The sequence below is a fragment of the Rhinolophus sinicus genome, linkage group LG10 (genome assembly GCF_036562045.2).
Source record: "Rhinolophus sinicus isolate RSC01 linkage group LG10, ASM3656204v1, whole genome shotgun sequence".
Taxonomy (NCBI): Eukaryota; Metazoa; Chordata; class Mammalia; order Chiroptera; family Rhinolophidae; genus Rhinolophus; species Rhinolophus sinicus.
This window is the reverse complement of record NC_133759.1, coordinates 36537635-36555800: the sequence shown is the minus strand read 5'-3', so window position 1 is coordinate 36555800 and position 18166 is coordinate 36537635. Positions and strand designations below refer to the sequence as shown.

Below are 18166 nucleotides of genomic sequence, written 5' to 3'. Positions count from 1 at the left end.
CTTAGGAAAGTGGTCCCTCATACTCCATGCCACCTCCCCTGTCCTACTCTGTGTTTGTCCTTCTTGCAAACATGCACATCTCCCATTCTCTGCCTTGAGGCTAGAGATTTCTTTCTTGGCCTTGCAACCAGCTCAGAGGAGCACTATTCCTTTGGCCTTGAACTTCGCAGTGCTGGGGCTGGGATGTGTGCTATGTGCTTCCCCAAGCATTTCAGATTCATTATTTCATTATATTGTCCTCATGATTTAATGTGGGGTGGGTATTATTATCCTCATTTTGTAGATGAGGAGACTGAGGCTTAGAGAAGCTCAAGGACTTGCAATGTTGTGCACGGCTAGTGAAGATCAGAGCTGGAATGTGAACTCTGATTCGTGTTTCCCCGAAAATAAGACCTAGCCGGACAATCAGCTCTAATGCATCTTTTGGAGCGAATATTAACATAAAACCCGGTATCATAACATACCTGGTCTTATAGGAAAATAAGACTGGCTCTTTTTGCTCCAAAAGACGCATTAGAGCTGATTATCTGGCTAGGTCTTACTTTCAGGGAAACACGGTCTCTCTGCCTTCAGTGTCTTTGACCACTGCTCCATCCTGCCTCTCTCTGATAAAGAAATGACTAGAGAGCTTACGCTTTCTGGCCAGCACTCACAGGGTGTCCCACGCTTTTCTGTAAGTCAGGGATGGGGTCCAGGGCACTGGAGTCGCTAACTGTTCCTGTTCTCAGGGATCCGTGAGGGCCTAAAGGCTGTGGACACAGAAGAGGACTCTTCCGAGGAAGGTAAGGCCTCATTGTCTTCTCCAGTGTCCAATGCAAAACACCAGATTTGCTGCCCTCTTCGTTATTTAGTTTGTCTCTGCTTAACTGTATCTGGCCACTTGAAATGGGTGAAGGGAATTAGGGGCATGAATGCAGAAGGGTGTACAGCAAGAAGTAGGTCTCCTCACTCCCAGTTTGCTGGCTCCACTTCCAGAAATTTTGATTCGGTAGGGTTGGAGTGCGATCTGAAAATCTGCAGTTCTAATAAGTTACCAACCAGATGGCGCTGGTGTGATGGCTCATGTTTTGAGAACCATTGCTCTAGAATAATGGTTCCAAGGTGTGGCTGCTTGTTAGAAGGTCTGGGGAGTTTTAAAAATGAATATTAAGGTGTGGGGCCTCCTCTCAGAGATTCTGATGAAATTAGCTTGGGTGGGGACCCAGGTGATTCAGATAGGAAGCCAGGATTGAAATTACCACTCTCAACTGTGAGCTCCTTGAGGGTTTTTTTCTGTTTTCCAGCACCCAGCACTGAACTGTTCATACTCATATTGTCAGTAAATGTCTATTGGGTGAATCAAAGGATGGTGCAGGTCTCACCACAGTGGCCCCCACACTGGACCTGAAAAGCACTTTTAGGGGGCTTCCCTGGGTAACCCTGGATGGCTCCTTGGTAGCAGTTACCACATTTTATTGTAATTGCTAGTTTTGTTACCTTTTGGGTCACTATTTCTTAAGGCATGGTCTGTGCCTCACCTCCATCAGAATCATCTGGGCAAGTAAAAATCCCACAAGCCCTGAGTCATCCTGAGGCAGGGCCTAGTCCTGATCTTGGAGGTCCAGACTGGCAGGGAATGAGAATCCTGAATATGGGAGGTGGGGGTGGTCTAAGGTGGTGGTGCCCAGAAGCAGAAACAACCCAAATTTTGACCTAAGGATGCGTACTCAGACGGGGTCAGTGGCCCCAAGCTCACAGGCTGTAGACCAAGTGAAGGCCAGGTGGGAGCAATGTGGCTTTGAGAGTGGAAGTTTTGGGTGCTCAAGCTGACCTTGGTGATTGTCTTCTGCTGCAGAGCTGGAGGAATTACGAGATGGACAGCATAAGGTGCTGGAAGCTCTGAGGAGAAACCCCACCTTGCTGAAGCAGTTCAGGCCAGTCCTGGAAGACGCCCTGGAAGAGAAACTGGAAAGCATGGGGATAAAGAGAGTAAGTTCCGGGACCACTGTTGTAAGGGCCATCCCTACCATTTAGACACAGGGTGTTCTTAAACTGACAAATGATTGATTGTTTTTCAAATAGTAAGCTTCTTTATCTTCTTTGTTCCCACTGGGGCACCTTTGGTGTTTAGGAACATAAACCCACACAGCTTCTCCTCCCACATCACGATAGTGTGGTTCTTTCTGTTTCCTCCAATGGCTTCTTGAGATGCCACCCTATGTCCTGACCTCTCTGTGCTGTCCACTCATTGGTTATTTTCTTTGGGTCTCTATTTCTGACAAAGGGAACTTAATTGGCTCAATCTGGCCTCTGGATGAGTTCCTTGGGTGAGATGTCCATGCAGCCACTCCTACTCAGCAGGTGGCTGTGAGTGAGGCAGGCACTGAGAGCTCTGTCTGGTACAAATTCGCAGTTGATCGCTGTTGCTCCCTCATGCTCATGTCCAACCCGAGCATACAGATGATTAAAGGCATCAGTGAAATCTATTATTACATAAAAACATGCCATGTTCTTAAAGGAGCCGAGCATCGTGTCATTGAAAGTACTATTTGTGTAGCGTAAGATTCGAACAAAAATAGGGATCTAGGTTTAATTTAGTAAGGATGCGCTAATCTTTGACTGTGTTCAACTCCTGCTTAATCTAACTTTGGCCCGCTATTCAGGCTTGATTGAAACATTCCTTTCTAACCTTGAATGAATCCCTGTCTTGCATTCAGATGCCTCCCAAGACCCTCCCATGGACTCTGGGTAGATGTCAAAAGCCCAAGCAACTTCCAGTAGGTCTTGGAAGGGTAGCTGGCGTTTGTTTTTTTGTAGTAGTTTTTTAGAAACATTGTTAGCCATGAAGGGCAACGTGTCTGACATAACAATAGTGCCTGGGGTACAAAAAGGAGCAAGTCATGGTCTCCCATCCTAAGATTCAGTTAGGTGGTGGAGAGGCATGTCCCGGATACTGTGATGTCGATGGAATTGTGCGCAGCCCCTTTGTAGTATCTTGCTGTGCACGTTTTAATAGGGCCCCCAGACCCTAACCCACCACACTTTCAGCAGCGTGTGAAGCCACTGCTCACTCTGCCCTGATGCTCACCTCATCCGTTCCCAGAAAGCACCCGCCTGATGGCAGTGGCTCCCAGCCTAGCAGCAGGCTTAGGGGAAGGAGAAGGAGGGGAGGCCCGTTTCCAGAGGAAAACGTCTGTCTCTTCTAGGATGCAAAGGGAATCCCTGTTCAGACTCTCAGACACCTGGAGACCCTCCTGAGAGCCCAGAGGGAGCAGAAGGCAGGGAGGTTTTCTGACTTTCTGAGCCTGAGGAAAAAGCTCATCAAGGAAGCCACCAGCAGAGTGAAGGAGAGACAGAGGAGTGGAGCCCCGAAGTCCCAGGCAGACAGCAAGGCTCCAGGTAAGGTGGTAAGAGGGCTTGCTCAGAGGGGCTGTGACCCAGGAGGGTCTGGGTTTGTTTGCACAGGAGGAGGATGTAATCCCTGCTCCCATGGGTCGTGACTGTGCTGGTAGCGTTCCTATAGGTTACTGAGTCCGAAATCTTCTGTTGGGGAAACAGAGTCCGGGTGAGGTGGGTGTGGAGGGGTGGGGAGATGGTGGGATGGGGGGACCCCAGGATCTCTCAGGGGAGCAGAGGAGATCCAGAGCTGGAGCTTGCAGCCAGCCTGAACTCTTCCTGCTCAGACTTGCTCCTCACTTAGCAGCTTAACTCTGCACTGCCTTACTTGCTTTTACCGGAAGTTGAACTTTGCTCCCACAGAGAGCAGCGCATTCAGTTTCTGGCTCTATAAGCCAGGCATGTCAGTGCTGCGAGAAGGCCCCAGGCCTGGGAGCACTGAAGCTACAGGCAGAGGCAAATATAAAAAGTCTGCTCTGAAGCAGTGGGATCGTGTGAGAGGCTGTGCCAGTTCTGCCTGTGGCCAATTCCTCAGAACTCAGACTTGTTCCTTGCATGGGGTCATGGCTGCTGCTTTGCTCCTGGTGGTCATGACAAGAAAAGGCCCTGTGATTCTTATTAAAATGTATAGGCAAGGACCCTCCAGCCTCTGTCCCCAAGGAGCTTAGGGAGCAGGGGAACTTGTGTTTCTAGGTTTGCACCGCCACCCCTTTCTAGAGGAGTCCCAGATCCACTGGGCTGCTGTAATGGGAAGCTCTGGGTAAGGAGGCTTTAGTGAGTGTGGGTCTCTCATGCAGGGTGATACCCCTGCTCCTTTCACTTTGTCTTCTCAGTCATGGACATATGCAGCTAGAGGGACGTCACTTCTGTCACCTCATGTCCTGGCAGACCCATCCTGAGCTCTTCATGCACAGGAATTTCTCAGAATATGGGCCAGATATCTCTGGGGATAAGAGAGATGATTTTAATTGGCACATGGATGAATAACTTAAAAATTTAATCTTTATTTTTCTTCATGTGCATTAGAAAAATATTATTAATGTAACGCCAAGAGCTCATGGAAATTATTACTTGGACAGGTATAAAGTGGGTATTTTATGTTTAAAAGTGGTATCATTTTATATAAAAATGTTAAATAGATAACAGAACAGTTGATTTGAGAATATTGTGTCAATGATACGGGAAACTGTTCTCCTTAGTTTAAACTCCTGGACTTAAAAATCTCTAAGGGAAGGGCAATTCTTAGTCTTGCACTGAAATCTCAGAGAGAGGATATTTGTCCTGGTTGCTAACCTGCCTTTCATACTTCAATTTAAGCCCCTAGCCCCCTGCCGCAAGTATTGATTCATTCACTGATTCATTTAGTACAGTATTCACTGAGGTTGGTCTGTGCCACGACCTGGGAAGCCAGTCAGGACTAGGTGATGAGATGGAGCCAAGCACAGGGTGGTGGGAGCTTGGAGAAAAGAGGGGGCAGGCAGTCTGGGGGGGCAGGCTGCCGGGGGGGGGACAGGCAGTGGGGAGGGCAGGTAGTGTGGGGGGCAGGCAGTCACGGAAGACAAATGGAGGGCCCTTCTAGTCCCCCTTCCAAGAGAAGAGAAAGGTGTCTTGCTCCTCCAGGTGCCACTCTGCCCTCCAGCCCTTGCTCCTGTAGTCCTAAAGCCAGGAGTGAGGACCTTTCTAGTTTGGGGTCCTGCCTTCTCCAGGGCACGTCACTGTGAGATGACGCTGTGTTTTCACAGCACTTTGTAGACTCTTTTTCCACTTCTGTGTGAATACTCACCTCCCATTTCCCCCTCAGACTTTGCCTCTTTTGTTTTGGGGCAAAGCTGTAGGATGTAGAAGGCAAGAGCCCTAGTTTTGAGGTGACTGACAGCCTGTGTTTGCATCTACCACTTACTTCCACAGAATTGTGGTCTGTGATATAGTCCCTGAACTCCGGAAGCTTCTGTAAAGTAGGGAAAACAACACTCTCTGAAAGTGTCTGTGGCTAAATGGAAGTATGTTAAGTGCTTGACTTGGTGTCTGCCCAGTAACTATAGCTGTTATTGGTATTTTCTCTTAGCAAGTTTGCCTTCCCCTTCTCTTCAGTTTATGCTTTCCTAGAAGGTCCACTTCTAAGTAAAAGCATTCTCTGAGATCAGTGTATTTCAAACATTTGACCTTGAACTACAGTAAGAAACTCATTTTATATTGTTACTTGGTCCACATATGTTAAGAGTTTCATGGAACAGTACTTACTCCAACTCCCTGAGATGCACTTTCTCTCCTCTTTCCATAAAAAAGTTGCCGATCCTGGATTTCTCTCCCCACAATGGGTCTTGATGATATTTGGAAAATGGAAGGCTGTGTTTAATGTCTTGGCTTTAGCACTCGCCACAGGCCGAGTTCTGGTAGGCGGTTGTGTGTGGATCTTAGAGGCCCATGTGGTCCTCTGGCGACCTCTGGTGGCAGCAGGGCCTTCCTGCAAGGCTGTCCGCACTCGAGTGGCTGCAGCTTGGTTGAGCAGAGAGGGTAGGTGGCTTTGAAGAGGTCTGCTGCTAAGACTGAGCTGGGGTGGGAGTGGGGTGTGTGTGTACGGGGATGAGCTGCAGCCATGCCGGGCTCCTTTTCAGACCTGCTGCCTCCTGTGGGTCTCCTGGAATGACAACATGACCCTGGAATACCAGCTGCTCTCCTGGTCTCTGATAAAACTGTGGGTCCCAGCCCTGAGTCTGGCCAGCAGTGGGATACCAGGGATGGGGGAAATTATTCAACATGTTGTGGTTATTATAGAATATTGCAACAGAGTGACTTGTCCATTTCCAGTGTGTTGGAGCCTTATTCGGTATTCTCTTAGGCTTAAGGGCTCCGATGGGTATATTCTGAAACTCATTCCTCTCTCTGTTTCTAGCCAAAAGCCAGCAGAGTCCTTTGGTCACCAAAGAGGTCCAGGCAAAGGCCAGGACCCTGCATGTGGCATTGCCATCCAAGCTGGCAGAGCCACCTATGACAGCTCTTCAGCACTGCGGCAGCCATGGTCCTGGGCTGGCGCAAGTGCCCACCCCTATTCCACGCCTCACAGCACATGGACCCTCTGGCACCCCTGCTTCCCCAGGACCGGGGTTAAGGTGAGCCCTAGACTCTGCATTTTCACTGGGTTTGTGGTGTGGCTCCCAGCCTCAGGCAACCCTACTCTGGGGTCTCCACAGGCTTCTGCAGACATATGGGGGGCAGAGAATAGAGGGGTCTTAGGTCGGGTCCAATCCAAGCTCCCAGGAGGAGACTGGGGTCCTTTCTCCCAGTTGAGACAGGCCTGTGCTCCCCTTACTCATCTCTTCCTCATGCCCCAGATACCACACTGGAGGACTTGGTCCTCTTCTCCTAAGGGAGGAGCTGGTGTGGCTGCTACACTCCGGGATTATTCCTGGCTGTCTCCTGGGCCCAGGGAATGAGTATGGCCAGCTCTGGGCAAACCAAACATGCTTGCAAGTGGTGAAGTATGATTTTTAAAGTTTTCCGTCTGGCCCACACATCCCTCATTTTTTCTCCTCCTCAGCAGTACGCCCCCATTCAGTTCTGAAGAGGACTCGGAGGGAGATTCTGTGCAGCGTGCATCTCTCCAGCCCCCACAAGTTCCTTCCAGGATGGGGCCTCAGCCTGAGGACTGGTCTGATACCGAGACCTCGGAGGGGAGCACCCAGCCCTCTGGCAAGGGCTCAGGGATGCTGGCTTCCTCAGGTGAGTGGTCTGGGACCACTGGGATAGCCCTTCTCCAGCCCAGATTTCTCTTGGTCCTGGAAGCATCCTTTGATTTCCTTTGGGTTTTCTGATTTGGGACTGACTTGGAGAGAAAGATTCTCCTTCCCATCAGATATTTTCCTGGGATGGAAGATATATCAGGAGCAAGATAGAATTTGAGTGAGGTTTATTTTACCCCTTGTTTTGTCACTGAATTGTTTAACTGTTGGAGGTTGAGGGGAGCCCACTCACCCCTTTTCTCCTCTAGGTTGTTACCAGTAGAAAATAAACATGGTGGCCAGATACATTGAGATCAAAGCATTGCTCTACTAATGGCAACAGAGCCCAGTAAGGCCTAAGGTGTCGGCTTCCTGTTAGAGCTGGATTGGCTCCTGAAGCCAAAGTGGGGATCCCTGCAGCTGTTGCCTCCCCAAGTCCAGATCCTGATCATATGTGTACATGGGGCTGGGTCAGCAAAGAGGACCCTCAGTGGGTTTAAACAGGCAGCTGTGGGGACAGTCCAGCTACTTTTCAAACCCAGTCATTGGTGTGGGTAGAGGGTCAGAGAGAAAAATAAAGTCAGCATTCCTGATCCTCTCCCAGCTGAAACATGTCCCAAAGATGCTGCATTCCCTTTCTTTGGTTAATTCTGTGGGTAGGAGAGGATAAGGAGGTGTGGGGAGACACTGAGAGGGTGTCCCTTCTATGCTTGGGCCACCTGGGGGTAGAGCAGGAATTCCCTCACACTACCCATGAGGTAAGGCATCTGTACAACTACATACTTTGTCACAGATGTCAAAACTAAGCCTCTGACTGTGGAGAAAAAGGAACCCTCATACACTGTTGGTGGGAATGCAGACTGGTACAGCCTCTATGGAAGGTAGCATGGAGGATCCTCAAAATATTACAAATAGAATTACCATATGACTCCCTCTCCTGGGTATCTACCCAAAAAATCTGAAAACATTTATCCATAAAGACATGTGTGCTCCAATGTTCATTGCAGCTTTATTTACGGTGGCCAAGACATGGAAACAACTAAAATCTCCTTCAATAGATGAATGGATAAAGAAGTTGTGGTATATATACACAATGGCATACTATTCGGTGGCAAGAAAAGATGAAATAGGACCATTTTTGACAACATGGATGGATCTTGAGATTATAATGCTAAGCAAAATAAGTCAGAGAGAAAAAGTAGAGAACCATGTGATTTCACTTGTATGTGTGGTATATAAACCAAAAACAACAAAAGAACAAGACAAACAAATGGGAAACAAAAACTCATAGACACAGACAATAGTTTAGTGGTTACCAGAGGGTAAGGGGGTGGGGGGTGGAAGGTGAGGGTAAGGGGGATCAAATAGATGGTGACGGAAGGAGAACTAACTCTGGGTGGTAAACACTCAGTGGGATTTATAGATGATGTAATACAGAATTGTACACCTGAAATCTATGTAATTTTACTAACAATTGTCACCCCAATAAGCTTTAATTAAAAAACAAAACAAAACAAAAACGAAAACAAAAACTAAGCCTCTGAGACCTTAAATTACTTGTTCAAGATCGCAGAACTAGCATCATGGAAAATTGACTCTGTGTTATGTTTTTGAAGTTAATGTGTTGGAGTTATTGTTCATTTGTTTTTTTATTTGTGAAATAATTTTTTCCCAGAAAGAACTGCCTTTAGCCATTTTCCTAATATGAAGAATATTTGCAGTCTTTTACGTATGCTGCTCGAGTTCATTAGAGCCAGATCAAGGGGCTGTGGTCTCCCAGTTAACTATCACCATGGTTACTATGAGGTCAGCTACAATGAACATTTCGACAAATACAGTTTCCGTAACATGCAGTCTAACAAACATAAGTTTTTGTAACAAAAGGGTAGTGAAAAGTGTGGCTTCCCAGCTAATCTTGAGATGGAGGGTGGTGACAGCCTTGGAAGGTGACAGTGAACCTTCACAGCAGGCTGCCTCAAGTCTCCCCCAGCAGTCTTTGGGTCACAGGAAAATTCTTTGCCCTTTTCAGCAAAGACACTTAGGCAGAAATGCAACTTGTTGATGGAAAGGGCATTACAGACATTTACGTTAACTGGAAATTATGGTTAACTGGAATGAATACATCCATTAAATTTGTCACTTTCTATCTAACAGGTTACAATATTGAGCATTTTTCTTCTCAAAACAATTGAGTCAGCTGCCATTCTTTTGAGATTTTCTTACAAAACTATTAGCAGAAAGGTTTGTGGCTTCCAGCTTCAGTTGCATTTTTCTAGCCCAGGCTTAGTTAAAGAATATGCAGCTTCCAGTTCTGTATTTCCATAGTTAGTACGTGGATGCGTTGTGATGTTGGCCCAGGTCTGTGTGATCTGCAAGTATACGCTCTTAATGGATTCTGCGAACTTCGTCTTGTCCACAGCATATTCCAAGCCTGCCAGCCCATGAAAATCCACCAGAACCAGGTCTTTGGAGAAGTGTTGATGGCGTGTAGGTGAGCTAGAGGGTAGAAACATCCAGGAACTGGGAGTCAGGAGTCCTCAGATCCAGTTTCGGCTCTGTCACTTTTTACCTACCTGTTTGTGTGAGGGGTTTCAGTTCCTTTGTTGTACAATGAGATAGCTGGACAAGATGATTAATGGAAGGTGAGGAACAGCGCCTGGTACGTAGCAGGCCCTTACACATTTCTTGAAGGAAACAGTGAGCCAAAGACGTTGTAGCTCCAGCCGTGTACCCAGTCCCTCAGACGTTTGAATCCTAGAAGGCCGAGCTTAGCTCCCTACTTCTCGGTCATTCTTGAGGACCTTATTTACTATATCTCCAAGAGTCCTAAGTTAATGTATGTCACTGCGTGGCTCCCTCCCTGCATGGAGTTTGCAGAAAGTATGTCTGGCCTGCAGTCCCCCTGTTCTAATTTATATTTATGATATTTCTTCTTGTCCCAGTGAAGACGTTAAAGGAGGATGTGTCTGCATGTTAGTCTTGTGGTTCATGTACCAACTGAGCGGAGGTTAAGAGGGAAGCACAGCTCCCTAAGCCTCTGTCCCTGCCATGTTGTTAAGTGCACAGTTACATGTTCAGGATATTCAAAGCCTCCTTTCTGCAGCACAGGTTGGCCTGGGCCTTCCCTCGCTCCTTGCCCTCTTTGCGGTTGCGCTTCCTTCTTCCTCCTGACCCTTCTCCATACTCCCTCTACCCACACTGGAGCCTGGACCTGATCCACAAGGCTATGGAATTCATTCTCTGGGCTTTGCCCTCTGGTTGCCTTCCAGGAACATTGGTGCAATCGATGGTCAAAAATCTCGAGAAGCAGCTGGAGGCTCCTGCCAAGAAGCCTGCTGGAGGGGTCAGTCTGTTTTCAATGCCCAACGCCGGGCCACAGAGGGCGGCCGCGCCAGGAAGGAAGCCTCAGGTAGGGTGTAGGAATCTTGGAGGTTACTCTGCAATTCCCTACAGAGCCAGCTCCAAGTTTCAGGTGCCCGGGGTGGGGCCTGTGGGAGGGTCGTGAGGGTGTCCGCCTTGGCACGAGTGGGACATTGCAAGTGACCTCACTGTGGAGAGAAGGCCACTTTCAAATGCTTGTTGCTTGTGTCCATGTTAACAATAAAAAGCCTTTTGGCTCATTATACAAGCAACTACTTGGTAGGTTGTTTCTCTCATTTCTTGCCTCCGATGTTGCCTGGATCTGGCTCCGTGTCTGCCTTCCGGTAGTTGGTAGGTGCTGCTCTCTGGCTCTTCCTGCAGTGGACCCTTCCCCTTCCTTCTCTCTTTGAGGACCCCCACACACGGCCCTGTGCAGAGCAGATTTCTCCCCAGGGCTGGGGTGTTGGAGGGGCAACATCAGATTAGGGGACAACATACAGTGGGAGTCTTTAGATACCTTCGTTCTAAATATTCACGCCATTCCTCATCACTAAAAAGTTGCCTCTCTCAGGCTCTAGCCACCATCAGATTTAGAAGCTGGGATGCTCAGCCTCTCCCACCATTACCAGAGCCCCCTCACTGTCCTCCTCTCCCCCATCAGGGAACAACTCACACACTCCTGTTACTTTCTTAGGTAGAAACCTTGATTGCTCTTGTTACTTCATACTCCTTTTCTCTCCTTTTGCAATCCAAAAGCTACATCCTGGGAGGAGCAATGCTGTCGCTAAAATTCAGAAGTCATGGGAAATCACTTTTTTATTCCTACTAGCATAACCCCTCCCCCCCATTTTTACTACATAATATATTTGGTTTATTATACAGCTCGTGTGTGTTTATGAGTAATGACTCCAAATGATTAAAACAATGTTTTTTCCCTTTCCCATGTTGTGAAAGAGCGTCAATAGCTCAAAGCAGGTTAGGTATTGCTCAGAGCATGCTTGCTGCCCTGGGCCCTGTGTGGTTTCTGATTGGTTGGACTTACATTCCAGGAGAAAACACATAGGATGCTTCTATCAAAGCCAGGTGGCCAGGGCCTCATGTCACCAGGGGCGGTGAGAGTTTCAGACGGGTGACTGTGGTCCCAGGGTAGCCTGGGCCCTTGGCCCACTCTGGGCAACCCAGCTGGCCACAGCCCAGACCCTTTCCAGCTGAAGGTTTCCTAGCACTCTGTAACTCTCCTCGTGCTCCTTCAGTCTGAGTGTTTACTGGGCCCTAAAGGAGCTGTTTGAGAGGAGGTGGGGTGGGCACTTTAGCGCCTGGTACATTCAGCTCAGGAATTCAAAAAAGTCATGGCTCCAGGCTTCTAGCTCCATTGATATGGGGCATTAAAAAATCTGGACGGGGTGGCCGGTTGGCTCAGTTGGTTAGAGTGCAGTGCTCATAACACCAGGGTCATAACACCAGTTCGATTTCCATATGGGCCAGTGAGCTGCACCCTCCACAACTAGATTGAAAAACAACTACTTGACTTGGAGCTGATGGGTCCTGGAAAAACACACTGTCCCCCAATATTCCCCAATTAAAAAAAAATCTGGACAAAGGTTAAATGACAAAAAAAGCAACCTAATCTGCCATAGTTCTTTCCGAGGAGCTTGCCCTGATTTGGCTAGTGGAATTTTGGGGGTGTTTGAAATCATTCTGATGCCATGTCTCTGCAGCAGGTCCTCAAAGACAGGGGACCTTGAGAAAGCAGGAGGAGCAGCATCTTCCTACTTTCTTCCAAATCAGCATTTTGTTCCCATGTCCATCTACATTTCCAGTCTCCCTTGTCAGAATACATTGTCTTCTCCCCCTTACCTCCAGCAGCTTTCTGATGATGAGAGTGACTTGGAGATCTCTTCCTTGGAAGATCTCCCCCAGGACCTGGACCAGAAAGAGAAACCGAAGCCCTTGTCTCGCTCGAAGCTCCCAGAGAAGTTTGGCACCAGTGCTTGGAGCCCTGGCCAACCCAGGGTCCCTGGCTGGTGATCCCACTGGCTGGCTGGAGGACCAGTCTTACCACTGGCTTGGGCCAGCTGAGGTCCCACCTCAACAGAAGAGGCTGCTGGACCTCTCGTCTTCACCAGTAACCAAGAGGTCTTCTCCCTTGGAGAGAAGTGGAACAGAAGATGAATTTGACTTCTCCCCTCCAGCCTGTGAGGGACCCTCCCCCACAGTGCTACGGAGGCCTGGCTGGGTGCCCCTGGAGCTTAAGAAAGGGTTATAACAGGACCTCTAAGCAGTTTTCTTCCTCCACCTCCATGTTCACACCAGACGGGAAGGAGCCACTTGGTCTCTATTGTCAAGCATTTATTTGTAAACCTGCAGGAACACTGTGGGGGTGGGTCTTCGATGGGGTCTTTTTGGGGACATATGTCTCAGTCAGTCATTCAGTAATTGATCCAAAGTCATTTGCGGGATACCTGCTCTGTGCCAGGTCCTCCATTGCTAAATTGGGGTGCAGGCAGAAGTAGGTGAGGCAGAAAGTATGTGGCAGCAATCTAGTGACAGAGATTAAGGTGTTATAGGAGCAGAGCAGAGCCACCCAGTACAGCCTGGGGTGATCTTGGAGACCTTCCCATAGTTAACATCAGGCAGAGCTTGCTCATGGGTGGGAACAAGGAGGGCCCCTTGACTGGGGCCTCATATCCCCAAAGGACCACAAATTTTATTTTTGATATTATTTCCAAAATTAGGTTATATGTAACCACTGTATTTTTTTTAATGTGAAAAGCATTAATTTATTATATGTAAACATTTAAATATAACAAAATGTTTATAACTCTCTCGTATTTCTTCATTATTTTTGGAGCTTTAGCAGGGGTGGGGAGGTGAAGCACCTGACACCTCAATTGTGTCAGTTTAGGTCCTTTGGGATGCACTAGCCAAGATGGAGCTTGGCGTGCAAGAGCTTGGATGAGGAGTCACACCTGTGAAAAGTGAAGGTGGAGGAAGCAGGATTAGGCAGGGAAAGACTTCAGAGTGCAATGTAGGTCTGACCACTATGCAGGGCTGACATCTTGCCAGCCCAGTAGGAGCTCCAGGGCAGGAGCTGCCCACCAGAGTGTCCCCATTGGGCAGAAATGGCCCAACCCTAGTGTCCCTATCCTGCTCGGCCATTGGCTGGGGCGGCTCAGACTGAGTGAGACTTTGATTTGAAAGCTGAGATCAGCCAACTTCATAGTTGAACAGCAAATTTTTCCTGAAGGAACCTCCAGCCATGCACCTCCATACCTCACAAGCAGAGGGAATAGCGTGATGAGGCCACGTCCCCAGCACCCAGCTTCGACTGTTATTAAGCCAACTCGTGGCCAACCTGGCTTCATCTATCTCTCCCCACTACCTCAGGTCTTTCCCCTTCCCCAGCTCTCTTTACAGCTTCTTTTGACCTTTCAGTGGTCCTGACATCCGGGATAGAGCCTGATGATCTAGTAGGGGAAGTGAGGGAGGAAAGGTATTGCAGAGGGCAGAGGGGATCTGGGCTGAGAAGGTTTGGGGGTGTCATGGTATGAGGCTGTTCAGTGAGGCCAGAGCACAACTTATGAAGAGCCTTAGGTGGGACTTGGGGCTAATACAGCCCTGGCTGGCTGGAGGGCAATTCGCTTTGTGTGTCTCATACCTTTGAGCAGCTAAGACTGTATATGATGAATAATCTCAGTGGCTTTGTGAGGAGGGTCGGTGAGTGCTGAGTGGCGGTAGTGCTGCTGGGGTTCATCCTCCTCTCAGGATTCTGCCAATAAAGTCAATAAAGTCATGTTTCCCTAATCACTGGTTTTGGGCAAGGGAAGTGAAAAAGATGGCTGTGGTGGCCCTGGTCACATCCCGGTTTCCTGCAGCTCTGAGCACACTTCCGGTGCCAGCTTCTCACATCATACAAATGCCCTGGAGCCTCTGCCTTTTGTCCTCAGTGGTGTCTCTGATTCTTTGGGAGGCTGCACAGCCTTCTTGCAGGTCCAGCCTGGAAGAGCAGGAGAGCTGACACTACCAGGGCAGCCCACAACCAAGGTGGGGTGGGAGTAATTGGTGAGTAATTGTTCCAGCTTTCCCGTGCTTTGATGCTTCAATTCTGATTTATTCCACAGTTTCACAGAGAGTCCCAGTGGGAGTGAGTCCCAGTTGCGTGCAGCAGTTACTACTCATTAAGGCACCCTTTATTGGCCTCTCCCTCCTATTTCATTTTTCTCACTTTCTCACTTCTATTTCTTGGGTGCACCTCTGAAATAAATTAACCTGTATCCAGCTCCGTGCCTCAGGCTCTGCTCTCAGGGGAAGCCAAGTGCAATAGATGTGTGTGCACGTGTGTTTGCATGTGCACACACTGGTGATAATTACCAGTGAGAATGACTCTGTTCCTGAATGTTCGTTATTAAGTTATATGATTCCAAATGTGTTTTTCTGTCTACTTTGGAGACATATTAGTTTTGGATTTGTATGCTGTTTACCCCTCCCATTTTCAGATACAATTAAACAGTTTTTTTGGCAAGATTTTTAGGAACTTTGGAACATGTTCCTATGAGTCTAGGTTCTCCAGAGAAACAGAGCAATAAAATGTACATATGGATTTATTATAGGAATTGGCTCATGCAGTTATGGAGGCTGAGAAGTTCCAAGATCTACCCTCTGTAGAACAAGGAAAACCTCTGGTGTGAGTCCTGGAGTCCATGGGCCTGAGAACTAGGAATTCTGATGTCCAATGGCAGGAGAAGATGGGTGTCCCAGCTCAAGCAGAGAGAACTAATTGGTTCTTTCTCTGCCTTTTGTTCTGTTCGGGCCCTCAGTGGACTGGATGATGCCCGCCCACACTGGTGATGGGAGATCTCGTTATTTACTCTGTTTACTGAATCAGTTGCTAATCTCTTCTAGAAACACCCTGAGAGACTCACCCGGGAATAATGTTTTACCAGCTATCTGGGCATTGCTTAGCCCAGTCAAGTTGATCCATAAAATTAACCATCACAATATGAAACATATTAAATTATTTTAAAAATTACAATAAGATTGATACAGAAAAATTATAAAACACAGATAACCAAAAAGAAAAATAAATCTGAATAACTCCCACATCCAGAGTCAACCACCATTAACATCTAGGTATACATTCATTGATTAAAAAAATGCACATGTCTCCTTCCTAGGGTTCAACTATATTTATTCTTGAGCTTGATTTTGCTTCTCGAAAATAGATTATAAATGTCAATATATATACAAAAATAGATTATAAATGTCTATATATATATGAAAATAGATTATAAATGTCAATATATATGTATTAATATCAATATATATGTATTAACATAATTACATTTACTGGCCATATAGCATTACAAGGAGAAGATTACAAAAATGTGTTTAACCAGGAATTTCCACTTTGGGCCTTTGATAAATCATGAAATGATAAACAAATGTGTATATATATATATATATATATATATATATATATATATATATATATATATATCTCTTTGTACACTTAATTAAGATCTCCTTAGAAGTGAGGTTGCTGGACCAACATAAAGCCAGCACTCTATGCCAGGCTTTGGTCTAAGTTTCTTATGACGATTCACTGATTGAACCTAACAGCAACCTTTTGAAGTGGTGCCACTATATCAGTCATTGTATGTCTAAGAACTGAGACACAGAGCAGTTGAGACAGTTGCTTTGAGTTCTGTTACCAGTGAGTAAGTGGAACCTCTGGGATCTAACCTGGGCTGGCTGGCCCTGGAGCCCTGGCTCCTAACCTGTACTTTGGGGAATTTTGCTATGTGTTGCCAAATGCTCTTAGGACGCCTGAGCCAATTTATGTGGTGTCGGCAGTGCTCATTTTCACAGTCCCTTGTCATCAGGGGTACTGATCATCTCTAAATACATGGACAATGTGGCAAATGAAAAAATGAAACCTCACCTTTTAAAAAATTTACGTTTTAAAAAAAGTTTTCGTCTAATGTAGGTTTCTTTTTCATTTTCTTCTCTTAAAAATTGCCTGATCGTAGTCTTAGTCCTTATTTTTTTTTCAGTTGATGTAATTTACATTTCCTTGTTGCTGTTTTCTTTGTCTTTTTATTATGGAAAATTTTAAGCGTATATACCGATAGAGGGAATGTATAACGGCCTTGATGAAGGCCATCACTTAGCTTTATTAATTGTCAACACATGGCTTGTTTCCTGTAAACTTCTTGCCAACCTCCTTCTGAATAATCATACTATTATATCTCCAAATATTTCCATATGTATCTCTAAGATATACTTCCTTTTAAAAATAACCATTATACCACCACTGCCACACTAAAACAAAAATCAATATCTTTTAAACATCACCCAATATCTATTCAGTGTTCACATCTCCTGTTTTCTTATACGTTTCCTTATAACCTACAGATTCCTATTCCCTTCCCTTCCCTTCTTTACCTCCATTCCCCCCTCCCTCCTTCCTTTTCTCCTTCATAATCTTTATTATTTTTGTTGTTGCTGAGGAAATTGGGTTATTTGCCTTTTAGAATTCTCCCTAATCTGGACTTTGCTGATTGCAGTACCGTGGTGTTACTTAATGCATATATTTCTCTTCCCCTGGACTATCTGCAAAATTTGTAGTTAGACCTAAATACTTAATCAGGTTCAGCTCTTTTGGTTTTTGATTCTTTTTGAGAAGATACTTCCATCAGGAGGCAGAATAGTGTCTGGTTCCCTCTTCTCATGGTGTTGATGACATTGATGGTACATTAAAGACCTTTGCTTAAATCCATCTATTGATTTTAACTTTTCTGTAATTGTGATATTCTAAGTCTATAGCTTTCCTTTGGCGTTTACTAGCTGGAAAACTGTGAGGAGAACTTCCCCATATCAAACTGCCTGGTTGCCTGGAGGTATAGTTTATATAGGTAAGGAAGCTCAGGATTTGAGTCTTTCCGCTTTTAAAAGAATGAGTCGGTTTCTTAGTGTACTCCAACGGTACCATATGAACTCATATATTTAAATATATTTGATTTGTTGAAACTGATTGTAGTTGTTATCCTTATTGATGCGGAGATTGTCCCTTCTTTGGCCAATGGGTGCCTCTTCAAGTTGATTCCTGGATCCTTTTGAATGACCTTAGCATAGCAGTCTGATAGCTTCCTTGCTATGAAAGATGAAAGATGAGATGAAAGATGATCCCAGCTCATATCGTACATTTCCTGCCTCAGACCTGAAATTCGTACTATCTCTGGGGAATCCTTGCTTCTTTTAGAGGAAAATGGTACTTATAGACACAATCTGGGTGCCGAGGGTGCTTTTTGCTGCTGGTCTTGTCATTATTTCTAAGCCCTTTCAGTGGGCAGAGATAGGAAATACAGTTAGGGAAATATATTATGTATTCATACTAGTATTTCCCTTTCAAATTCAGGACTATAGGATTTTTACTTTACTTCATTGATCTACCATCTGTCTGTATCTCTTTTCTTCCATAGCTAAAGTCCTGGCTCTTAGCATCACAGTCACAGTTTCAGAATCCTAATACCAACTCGATTGCCCACAATATGAATGTTGAAAACAAATTGAAATTTGTTATTGTTATTTTTTGGAGTTTGTTTTGTCCTTAAGGTATATTCCACTAGGGGTGCCCCGTTAAGTTATTGTGTTTTAAAATCACCTCAGATAGTTTCTCTCTATGGTTATGCTGCCAAATGAATACATGATTA

At 46.1% G+C, this 18166-nt stretch overlaps 1 protein-coding gene across 10 annotated transcripts in view; it reads left to right on the top strand.

The window, feature by feature from the left end:
* The window catches only part of DZIP1L (DAZ interacting zinc finger protein 1 like), a 43365-nt gene extending 29253 nt beyond the window's left edge, over positions 1–14112 (top strand). For 7 of the 10 annotated variants that reach the window (XM_019747871.2, XM_019747844.2, XM_019747881.2 and 4 more), the window contains 7 exons: positions 729–782; positions 1835–1968; positions 3186–3378; positions 6269–6485; positions 6914–7095; positions 10364–10503; positions 12318–14111. In XM_019747871.2, the coding sequence (XP_019603430.2) occupies positions 729–782; positions 1835–1968; positions 3186–3378; positions 6269–6485; positions 6914–7095; positions 10364–10503; positions 12318–12482 (1085 nt within the window). In that variant the 3' untranslated portion in view covers positions 12483–14111. Of the gene's footprint in view, positions 1–728; positions 783–1834; positions 1969–3185; positions 3379–6268; positions 6486–6913; positions 7096–10363; positions 10504–12317 lie in introns of all 10 variants that reach the window. The other 3 variants (XM_074312895.1, XM_074312896.1, XM_074312894.1) reach the window with 3 other exon arrangements.
* Positions 14113–18166: the final 4054 nt, after the last annotated feature.